At 39.0% G+C, this 12,161-nt stretch overlaps 1 protein-coding gene across 1 annotated transcript in view; it reads left to right on the top strand.

Moving 5' to 3' along the window:
• The window catches only part of TEX11 (testis expressed 11), a 345,588-nt gene that overhangs the window by 69,276 nt on the left and 264,151 nt on the right, over positions 1–12,161 (top strand). Inside the window, exon 8 of the mRNA XM_033849819.2 lies at positions 9,142–9,222. Within this exon, the coding sequence (XP_033705710.1) occupies positions 9,142–9,222 (81 nt within the window). The remainder of the gene's footprint in view (positions 1–9,141; positions 9,223–12,161) is intronic.

The raw sequence follows: 12,161 nt of genomic DNA, 5'->3' as shown, positions 1-12,161 counted from the left end.
AATATAATAAAATAAAAATGTCATTAAAAAACAAAATATAGTTATTTAAAAATTCTTTTAAAGTAATTGAAAAGAAAGAAAGAAAGAAAAGAAGATCCAAACAAAAAAAGAAGTTCACCAATGATAACAAACACTGTAAAATATACTAAAAAAAACCCCCAAAAACGGACAGACAGAACCGTAGGACAAATGGTAAAAGCAAAGCTATACAGACAAAGTCACACACAGAAGCGTACACATACACACTGACAAAAAGGGAAAAAGGGAGAAAAAAATATATATCGTTGATCCCAAAGTCCACCTTCTCAATTTGGGATGATTCGTTGTCTATCCAGGTATTCCACAGATGCAGGGTATATCAAGTTGGTTGTGAACATTTAATCCGTTGCTCCTGCGGCTGCTGGGAGAAATTTCCCTTTCTCTTCTTTGTTCACACAGTTCCTCGGGTCAGCTTTGGATTTGGCCCTGCCTCTGTGTGTAGGTTGCCTGAGGGAGTCTGTTCTTACTTAGACAGGACGGGGTTAAAGGAGCAGCTAATTCAGGGGTCTGGCTTACTTAGGCCAGGGGGAGGGAGGGGTGGGGATGCGGGGCAGGCCTGCGGCGGCAGAGGTCGGCGTGACGTAGCATCAGCCTGAGGTGCGCTGTGTGTTCTCCTGGGGACGTTTTCCGTGCATCTCGGGACCCTGGCAGTGGCGGGCTGCACATGCTCCTGGGAAGGGCGGTGTGGATAGTGACTTGTGCTAGCATACAGGCTTCTTGGTGGCTGCAGAAGCAGCCTGAGCGTCTCGCTCTTAATCCCCTCTCCTCACGCACCAGGAAACCAAGAGGCAAGAAAAAGTCTCTTGCGTCTTCGGCAGCTCCAGACTTTTTCCCGGACTCCATCCCGGCTAGCTGTGGCACACTAGCCCCCTTCTGGCTGTGTTCACGCAGCCAATCCTAGTCCTGTCCCTGGGATCTGTCCTCCGAAGCCGTAGCCTCAGCTCCCAGCCCCTGCCTGTCCTGGCGGGTGAACAGAGAAGCGTCTCGGGCTGGTAAGTGCTGGTCGGCACTGATCATCTGTGTGGGAATCTCTTCGCTTTGCCCTCTGCAGCCCTGTTGCTGCGCTCTCCTCCATGGCTCCGAAGCTTCCCCCCTCCACCACGTGCAGTCTTTGCCTGCGACTTGGCTTCCTAGTGTGTGGAAACCTTTTTTTCTTTTCTGTTGTGGCCTACCCAGGTACGTGGGGAGTTTCTTGCCTTTTGGGAGGTCTTAGGTCTTCTGCCAGAGTTCAGTAGGTGTTCTGTAGGAGTTGTTCCACTTGCAGATGTATTTCTGAGGTATTTGTGGGGAAGAAGGTGATCTCTGCGTCTTACTCTTTTGCCATCTTGAAGCTCCCCTCTACCTATTTATTTATTTATTTATTTATTTATGGCTGTGTTGGGACTTTGTTGCTGTGCACAGGCTTTCTTTAGTTGTGCTGAGTGGGCTTCATATTGTCGTGGCTTCTCGTTGTGGAGCATGGGCTCTAGGCGCGCAGGCTTCATTAGTTGTGGCACATGGGCTCAGTAGTTGTGGCTTGCGGGCTCTAGAGCTCAGGCTCAGTAGTTGTAGCGCACGGGCTTAGTTGCTCCGCGGCATGTGGGATCTTCCCAGGCCACAGCTCGCATGTCCCTTGTATTGTCAGGCAGATTCTTAACCACTGTGCCACCAGGGAAGCCCCTACCTATTTATTTTTAAAGAGACTCTCAAACGTTTTTTTAGAGTGGCTGTGATATTTTAATTCCCACCAGCAGTATATTAGAGATCCCATTCTCTGCATCCATGCCAGCATTTGGTATTGTGACTTATTTTAGCTGTTCTATTAGATGTGTAGTGATATCTCATCGTTTTCAGTTTGCCTTTCACTAATGGCTAATGATGTTGAATTTTTTTTATGTACTTATTTGCCGTTTGTATATTCTGTTTTTTAAAAAGTTTAGTTATTTGTTTATTTTTGGCTGCTTTGGGTCTTCGTTGCTGTGTGCAGGCTTTCTCTAGTTGCGGCGAGCGGAGACTACTCTTCGTTGTGGTGTGTGGGCTTCTCATTGTGGTGGCTTTTCTTGTTGGCGAGCACAGGGTCTAGGCACACGGGTTTCAGTAGTTGTGGCAGTAGTTGTGGCTCAGTAGTTGTGGCTCGTGGGCTCTAGAGTGCAGGCCCAGTAATTGTGGCGCACGGGCTTAGTTGCTCCGCCGCATGTGGGATCTTCTTGGACCAGGGCTCAAACCCATGTCCCCTCCATTGGCAGGCGGATTCTTAACGACTGTACTACCAGGGAAGTCCCACCATTTGTATATACTCTTAGGTGAGATGTCTCTTCATGTCTCTTGGCCATTTTGTCATTGGATTATTTGATTTTTTACTGTGAATTTTGAGAATTATGTATTCTAGATTTGAGTCCTTTGTCCAATATGTGTTTGTAAATATTGTCACTTAGTCTGTAGCTTGTCTGATCAGTCTTTTAATCGGATTGCAGAACAAAAGTAATTTTGATGAAGTGCAGTTAATTTTTTTCTATTATGGATTATGCTTTTGGTATTCTGTCTCAAAACTCTTCACCAAGCTTTAGATCTGAAAGATTTTTCCCTATATTTTCTTCTAAAAGTTTTATAGCTTTACCTTTTACGTTTAAATCTGTGATTGATTTTGAGTTATTTTTTGTGTAAGGTGTGAGGTTTAGGTTGAGGTGCCTTTTTTGTTTATGGATATCCAATTGCTCCAGCACCTGTAGTTGAAAAGACTATCCCTCCACCATTGAATTGCTTTTGCTCATTTGTTAATTATCAGTTGGCCATACTTGTGTGGATGGATCTCTTTCTGCGATCTCTATTCTTTCCTTTTGATCTATGGGTGTATCCTTCTTTCAGTACCACACTGTCTTGGTTACTATAGCTATAAAGTCTTGAAAATGTGTAGTCATTCTTTCCATTTTATTATTATTTTTCAGAATTATTTTAGCTATTCTAATTCCATTTTCTTTACATATAAATTTTAGAATAATCTTGTTCACATTTACACAGAGTTTTTGCTGTAATTTTCATTGAAATTATGTTCAGCCTATATATCAATTTGGGGAGAATTGACGTCTATTATTTTCATTTGTTGCTTGTGCTTTAGTTGTCATATCTGAGAAACCATTGCCTAATCCAGGATCATGAAGATTTACTCCTGTATTTTAGTCTAAGAATTTTATAGCTTTTAGCTTTACATTTAAGCCTTTGATCTACTTTGAGTCAATTTTTCATATGACATGAGGTAGGTATTCAGTTTCATTCTTTTGTATTGGGTATTCAGTCCTAGCACCATTTTTTAAAAGAGACTATTCTTTCCTCATTGAATTGTCTTTGCAGCCTTTTCAAAAATCAATTGACCCTAAATTTAAGCATTTCTTTCTGGACTGTTAGTTTTATTCTGTTGATTTATATGTCTCTCCTTATGCCAATACCATAGTCTCGACTGTGGTAGCTTTGTAGTAAGTTTTGAAATAGTAAGTGTGAGCCTTGTGACTTTGTTCTTGTTTTTCAAAATGGTTTTGCTTGTTGTGGGTCCCTTAAATTTTTAGATGAATCTTAAGATCAGCATATCAGTGTCTGCAGAAAAAGCCATCTAGAATTTTGATGGGAATTACATTGAATCTTTGGCTCAATTTGTGGAGCATTGCCATCTTAAGACTATTAAGTCTTCTGATCTGTGAACATGAGATATCTGTCTGTTTATTTAGGCCTTCTTTAATTTCTTTCAACAATGTTTTGTAGCCCTTAGTGTATAAGTCTTGCAGTTGTTTTATTTCTAATTTTTTGTTGTAATTTAAGTGGAATTGATTTCTTAATTTCATTTTTGGTTTACTCATTGTTAGTGAATAGAAATACAACTGATTTTTGTTTATTGAACCCTGTAACCTGGCTGAACTTCTTTATTAGTTCTTCTAGTTTTTTTGTGTGGATTTCTAGGGATATTCTCTGTATAAGATCATGTCATTTGAGAATAGAGAATTTTATTTAGGGATTATACTCATGAATAAATTTAACAAAAGAAGTGAAAGAAAGCCATAAAATTTTATTGAAAGAAGTTAAGAAGATCAAAATAAATGGAAAAATATTCTATATTCATGGATTGGAAGGCTTAATATTGTTAATATGGCAATATTCCCGCAGATTTATCTACAGATTGTATTCAATCCCTATCAAAATTCCAGCTTCCTTGTTTTTTGCAGATATTGATACCCTTATCCTAAAATTCATATCAGCACTCATGAGACGTAAAACAGGCAAAACGATCTTGAAAAAGAACAAAGTTGGAGGACTCACATTTTTTTTTTTTTTTTTGTGGTACGCGGGCCTCTCACTGTTGTGGCCTCTCCCGTTGCGGAGCACAGGCTCTGGATGTGCAGGCCCAGCAGCCATGGCTCACGGGCCTAGCCGCTCTGCGGCATATGGGATCTTCCTGGACTGGGGCACGAACCCGTGTCCCCTGCATCAGCAGGCGGACTCTCAACCACTGCGCTACCAGGGAAGCCCGGAGGACTCACATTTGTTAATTTCAAAACTTGCTGCAAAACTATAGTATCAAGATAGTGTGCTGCTGGCGTGAAGACAGACATATAGATCAATTGAAAAGAACTGAGAGTCCAGAAATATAGCCCCATATTTATGGTCAAATATCTAAAAGTAAGCGTTGAAAATATAAAACTCTTAGAATAAAACATAGGTATAAATCTTTGTGACCTTAGGTAAGGGCAATGATTTCTTAGATATGACACCTCAAGCACAAGCAAAGAAAAAATCGCTAAATTGGAGTTCACCAAAATTTTAAACTTTCTTTTATAAAAATTTATTTATTTATTTATTTATTTTTGGCTGTGTTGGGTCTTCATTGCTGCGTGCAGGCTTTCTCTAGCTGTGGTGAGTGGGGGCTACTCTTTGTTGCTGTGCACGTGCTTCTCATTGCGCTGACTTCTCGTTGCGGAGCACGGGTTCTAGGCATGCGGGCTTAGTAATTGTGGCTCGCGGGTTCTAAAATAAGTGTCGGATCCTGACTTAAAGCCTGCCACCAGATGCAACTGTACAATTGAAGTACATCAACTCACTTGCCACTATAAAGCCTGGCACCAGATGGAGCTTAATTGTCACTCGTCACTCACTGATAGGGTTTTGATATGAGTCTGCAAGCGATTGATTTATTATGGTCTCTGTGCAGTCAAACCTCTCTGCTAATGATAATCTGTATTTGTAGCCACTCCCCAGCTCTAGCATCACTGCCTCAGCTCCACCTCAGATCATCAGGCATTGGATTCTCATAAGGAGTGCACAACCTAGATCCCTCGCATGTGCAGTTCCCAGTAGGGTTCACACTCCTATGAGAATCTAATGACGCTGCTGATCTGACAGGAGGTGGAGCTCAGGTGGTAATGTGAGCGATGGGGAGTGGCTGTAAATACAGATGAAGCTTCGCTCAGTGGCCCGCTGCTCACCTCCTGCTATGTGGCCTGGTTAGGGACCCCTGCCGCAAGCCACGTGAGTGGTGTGGCCAAAAAAATAATCATGTTAATGTGTGGTTCCTCTCTTATAGGAGCTTAAGGTAAGTTTTGTGGAAGATACAGATGTATAAGCAGATATATTACACTAGGATAATTGCTTTCATATGAATGAAGTTCCAGTTCCACAGTAAAACAAAAGGTGAACAACTAATTATGCTGTGAAAAATTAAGAAGACTGTGAATTTTCTCTGGTTAGGAAAGGGACATAAGTTAGGTATTTTACACTGCAAAGAAGAATTAGATGTTGAGGAGCGCATGAGTTTTTTTTAACAAGGTGGCAGGTGAAGTAATTTTTGGGAGAGGTGCAGTAGGAGGTTGTGGTATGTTATGGAGCACTTGAAGAATACGAAGAAGGGCTGGAACATCTGGGTGGGAAATGACCTAAGAAAATCAACAAAGAAGGAAACTAATTTTTACTGAGCATTTACTATATACTTGACATGGTACTAGGGGCTGTAACATTCTTGTTTGCTGAGCTAAAGTGAAGGTCCAGTTGAAGTTAGCATAAATTTTTAGTGGATCCATTCAGCATAGTTTACTGTCTTTGGATTGATTGTGTTGTCATCATCACTTAGTAGCATATTAGGTGATAGTCTGTCTAACATTTAATTCCTTGCATAATGGCAATAATCCTTTGCAGCAGCAGTTCAAGTCCAGCCTTGGAGTTTTTCTTCTCTCTTCTAAGGAAGGGAAACTTAAGATTCCTTGATCCATTAGTATAAGCTATAATACTTTATAGACCTGCTAGCATATGATTTTACAAGCAATGAGTACCACACAAGAACAGATAACTTCCTTTGTTACAATTCTTGGCACTGGTGGTAGTTTTGACTGTTAAATATGTTAACATTTTTGTATACTGCCTTACAGTTTACAGAGTGCCTTCATATCTGTAGTCTCATTTGATCCTCATAAGATCAATCCTGTGTGGTAGACATTACTATCCCTATTTTACGGTTAAGGAAATTGAGGCTCAAAGAGGTTGTGACTTGCCTAAGTTCACTGAGCAAAGAAGAGGGGAAGCTGGGAATCCAAATCCTATATTCTTTTTACTACATCAGTATAGGCTGGGCATCGTCCTGGACCTAATGATTCAGAATCTCCAAGTGGTGGGACCTGGGCGTGTGATTTTCAGAAAGCTCCACTGGTAAGTATGATGCTCACCAAAGGTTTCTACAGCATTACATCATGCTGCCTCTTCCTTAAGACTTCTTTTACTGGAATTCTATATTGTTTGGATTTGAAATATTGATTTCTGGCCCAACAAGATGAATAAATTTTCAAAACTAGCTTGAATTATTAGACCTGTTATTTCCTCTGTGATAAAATCTCAGTATATTTTTTGTTATTGAAAGAAAAAGATGTTTAATTTTAGATACTTTACTTAACAATTCAAATTTAGAAATTAAATAAAACAAGATCCAAACTCTATAAATATAAACCTAGATGGTTTTGAAAGGAAATACACCCGAATATCAGTAGTGATCATCTGAGTTTGGAGATTACAGTTGATTTTATTCTTTAAAAATATTCTTTTTTTTTTTCGGTACGCGGGCCTCTCACTGTTGTGGCCTTTCCCGTTGTGGAGCATAGGCTCCAGACGTGCAGACTCAGCAGCCATGGCTCACGGGCCCAGCCGCTCTGTGGCATGTGGGATCCTCCCGGACCGGGGCACGAACCCGTGTCCCCTGCATCAGCAGGCAGACTCTCAACCACTGCGCCACCAGGAAAGCCCATTCTGTATTTTTAAAGATCTCTGTAAAAGTCATATATTCTTTTTTAACAAGAAAAAACCAATAAATTGTATTTTATCAATTTCTCATTGAATAAGTTTTTTTTTTTTTAAGCCCTGCCTTCCTTGGCTCTTAGCCTCATTCTCCCATCTTCAAAAGCACCAGTGTTGCATCTCTCTGTGCCTTTATTCAGTAGTCAGGACTTCCTCTGACCACAGCCAGGAAATGTTCTCTCTGATTTTTTAAAATTAATTAATTAATTAGTTTATTTATTTTGGGCTGTGTTGTGTCTTCATTTCTGTGTGAGGGCTTTCTCTGGTTGTGGCAAGTGGGGGCCACTCTTCATCGCAGTGCGTGGGCCTCTCACTATCGCGCCCTCTCTTGTTGCGGAGCGTAGGCTCAGTAGTTGTGGCTCACGGGCTTAGTTGCTCAGCGGCATGTGGGATCCTCCCAGACCAGGGCACGAACCTGTGTCCGCTGCATTAGCAGGCAGATTCTCAACCACTGCGCCACCAGGGAAGCCCTGAATACGTTTTTTAATAGTTGCCTTCTACCTCAATAAGTTTTAGGAAAACATGAAAAGACCTTTGGACCTTTGTAAAATCTGAGTATTGATAGACACTTTATGGATTCTTTGACTGTTAAAGGCTTGTATTGTTTTATATCTTTCAAGAACAGAAAGCATCCTCCTCTGATATTGATGTTTGTCACTCAGTGTATCTCTTTTATGATATTTTCATCACCTTGAATAATGAATCAATTAGCACGTATTCATCAAACATTTATTTGTATAGATGGGAATATTATTTTGTAATCTCTATAGGTAATTGAGATTTGGCTTATTGAAGTTCTTGTGCTTACAGTTTTTTTTCTCCTTTAACAAAATTTAGTATTAAAGCCTTAGAGAAGGGTATCTACTCAGCAAAATGTCAAGCTTAAGATTCAGCAAGTAGATAGAGGAGAAAACTAGAGAGAAGCTGGCTTCTTACATTCTTCATCTTTTCTTCTCTATACTCAATTCTTTTATTATCCAAAGCACAAAAATATTTGACACCACGTAAAGAAAAGAAAATAGTGAATGTAGGGATTTTTCCCCCGAGAAAGTACTTCAGAAAATTATTTTTTTGTGTATGTCCACATTTCTTTTAATATGCCTCATCAGCTAAATTCTTTAATGACTGAAACAAGCCTCTTCTACAGGTGTGGAAGTAATGTGTGATTGATGTTTTTGTTCATTTAAGTGTCATAGAATGGTAGAGCTGAAAGAAATCTTAAGAGATAATTTAGTACAGTATCCTCATTTTATAGATGAGGAAGCTAAAGCCATGAGAGCATAAGGTTCAAGGTTATACGTAATGAATATCAGAGTAGCTCTTCTAGCTCCAAGATAGGATTGCACTAAACTGCCTTTCATAGCAGATGCTCACAGCATTTCAGACTATGAAGTTACTATGAGCCTGTTTTAGGACAAAAGACTGCTATTTAATGTAAAAAACTCCTTTAATGTGGAGATAAATACAAGAGCTCTTCAAGCTGGGGAAACATTATCAGACATGGCATTATATCATAATATAATAACATAAGATTGTATAATACACCAATTTTGATATTTCCAGAAAAATGAAATAACTCTTGTCATTCAGTGTCAACTTTGTCTTACCCAAGATTCTTATCACTTATTTCTCTGTATTTTGAGCTGGCTATTATGTTTAGCTCAACCAGTTAGCATTGCTAAGAAGATTAGAAAAGAAATTAAGACTTTTTAACACCACTTAAAAATATGTTAGATTTGACTTATAGACAAATAGCTTGTTATTTCATTTTAACCAGTTACTGACTTTTTTTTGCTTTCCCAGGCAGTTGCTCAACAGGATTTTCAAAGAGCATCTACATGTGTACTGCGCTGTAAAGATATGTTGATAAGGCTGCCCAAAATGGTGAGTGAAATCTCTGCCTTTATTCTCCAAGCATTTGAAAATATGCTATATCAAGTTCTAGGAAGAATCATTACTACTTCATGTGATCCTTTAGAGGTTATATTTTAGATCAGATATACTTACTTAGCCAAGCTTTGAAATATTTTGCTTCCTTTGTTCTTTACTAGAAAGGGTTTCTGAAAAAGTGATACGGGTTATTTCTTTTTTTTTAATAGATCTGATTGGAGTATAATTGCTTCATAATACTGTGTTAGCTTCTGTTGTACAACAAAGTGTATCAGTCATATGCATACATATATCCCCATATCCCCTCCCTCTTGAGACTCCCTCCCACCCTCCCTATCCCACCCATCTAGGTGGTCACAAAGCACCGAGCTGATCTCTTTGTGCTATGCAGCAGCTTCCCACTAGCTATCTGTTTTACATTTGGTAGCATATATATGTCCATGCTACTCTCTCACTTCATCCCAGCTTATCCTTCCTCACCCTGTGTCCTCAAGTCCATTCTCGATGTCTGTATTCCTGCCCTGCCACTAGGTTCATTAGTACCATTTTTTATTTTTTAGATTCCATATGTATATGTTAGTATACAGTATTTGTTTTTCTTTTTCTGACTTAACTTCACTCTGTATGACAGACTCTAGGTCCATCCACCTCACTATAAATATATCAATTTTGTTTCTTTTTATGGCTGAGTAATATTCCATTGTATATATGTGCCACATCTTCTTTATCCATTCGTCTGTTGATGGACACTTAGGTTGCTTCCATGTCCAGGCTATTTGTAAATAGTGCTGCAATGAACATTGTGCTACATGTACATTTTTGAATTATGGTTTTCTCAGGATATATGCCCAGTAGTGGGATTGCTGGGTCATATGGTAGTTCTATTTTTAGTTTTATAAGGAACCTCCATACTGTTTTACATAGTGGTTATATCAGTTCACATTCCCACCAACAGTGCAGGAGGGTTCCCTTTTCACCACACCCTTTCCAGCATTTATTGTTTCTAGATTTTTTGATAATGGCCACTCTGACCGGTTTGAGGTGTTAACCTCATTGTAATTTTGATTTGCATTTTTCTAATAATTAGTGATGTTGAGCATCTTATCATGTGCCTCTTGGCCATCTGTATGTTTTCTTTGGAGAAATGTCTGTTTAGGTCTTCAGCCCATTGTTTTATTGGATTGTTTGTTTTTTTGATTTTGATCTCCATGAGCTGTTTGTATATTTTGGAGATTAATCTTTTGTCCATTGTTTCATTTGCAAATATTTTCTCCCATTCTGAGGGTTGTCTTTTCTTCTTGTTTATGGTTTCCTTTGCTGTGTAAAAGCTTCGCAGTTTCATTAGGTACCATTTCTTTATTTTTGCTTTTATTTTCATTACTCTAGGAGGTGGGTCAAAAAAGATCTTGCTGTGGTTTATGTCAAAGAGTGTTTTTCCTATGTTTTCCTCTAAGAGTTTTATAGTGTCTGGTCTTACATTTAGGTCTTTAATCCATTTTGAGTTTATTTTTGTATATGGTGTTAGAGAGTGTCCTAATTTCATTCTTTTCCATGTAGCTGTCCAGTTTTCCCAGCACAACTTACTGAAGAGGCTGTCTTTCCTCCATTCTATGGTCTTGCCTCCTTTGTCATAAATTAGGTGACCACATATGTGTGGGTTTATCTCTGGGCTTTCTATCCTGTACCATTGGTCTATATTTCTGTTTTTGTGCCAGTACCATACTGTCTTGATTATTGTAGCTTTGTAGTATAGTTTGAAGTTGGGGAGCCTGTTCCTCCAGCTCTGTTTTTCTTTCTCAAGATTGCTTTGGCTATTCATGGTCTTTTGTGTTTCCATACCAGTTGTAAAATTTTTTGTTCTAATTCTGTGAAGAATGCCATTGGTAGTTCCATAGGGATTGCATGGAATCTGTAGATTGCTTTGGGTAGTATAGTCATTTTCACAATATTGATTCTTCCAATCCAAGAACATGGTATATTTCTCCATCTGTTTATGTCATCTTTGATTTCTTTCATCAGTGTTTTATAGTTTTCTGAGTCCCAGTCTTTTGCCTCCTTAGGTAGGTTTATTCCTAGGTATATCCGTCTTTTTGTTGTGATGGTAAATGGGATTGTTTCCTTAATTTCTCTTTCTGATTTTCCATTGTTAGTGTATAGGAATGCCAGAGATTTCTGTGCATTAATTTTGTATCCTGCAACCTTCCCAAATTCCTTGATTAGTTCTAGCAGTTTTCTGGTAGATCTTTAGGATTTTCTATGTACAGTATCATGTCATCTGCAAACTGTGACAGGTTTACTTCTTCTTTCCCAATTTGTATTCCTTTTATATCTTTTTCTTCTCTGATTGCCATGGCTAAGACTTCCAAAACTATGTTGAATAAGAGTGGCGAGAGTGGACATCCTTGTCCTGTCCCTGATTTTAGTGGAAACGCTTTCAGTTTTTCACCATTGAGAATGATGTTTGCTGTGGGTTTGTCATATATCGCCTTTATTGTGTTGAGGTAGGTTCTCTCTGTGCCCATTTTCTGGAGAGATTTTATCATAAATTGGTGTTGAATGTTGTCAAAAGCTTTTTCTGCATCTATTGAGATGATCATATGGTTTTTATTCCTTAATTTGTTAATATGGTGTATCACATTGGTTTGCGTATATTGAAGAATCCTTGCATCACTGGGATAAATCCCACTTGATCATGGGGTATGATCCTTTTAGTATGTTGTTGGAGTCTGTTTGCTAGTATTCAGGATTTTTGCATCTATGTTCATCAGTGATATTGGTCTATATTTTTCTTTTATTGTGATATTTTTTTTGGTTTTGGTATCAGGGTGATGGTGGCTTGGTAGAATGAATTTGGGAGTGTTCCTTCCTCTGCAGTTTTTCGGAAGAGTTTGAGAAGGATTGGTGTTAGCTCTGCTCTGTATGTTTGATAGAAT

Source organism: Tursiops truncatus, chromosome X, assembly GCF_011762595.2.
Source record: "Tursiops truncatus isolate mTurTru1 chromosome X, mTurTru1.mat.Y, whole genome shotgun sequence".
Classification (NCBI taxonomy): domain Eukaryota; kingdom Metazoa; phylum Chordata; class Mammalia; order Artiodactyla; family Delphinidae; genus Tursiops; species Tursiops truncatus.
The sequence above is the reverse complement of the archived record's forward strand: the minus strand, read 5'-3'. Positions and strand labels throughout refer to the sequence as shown.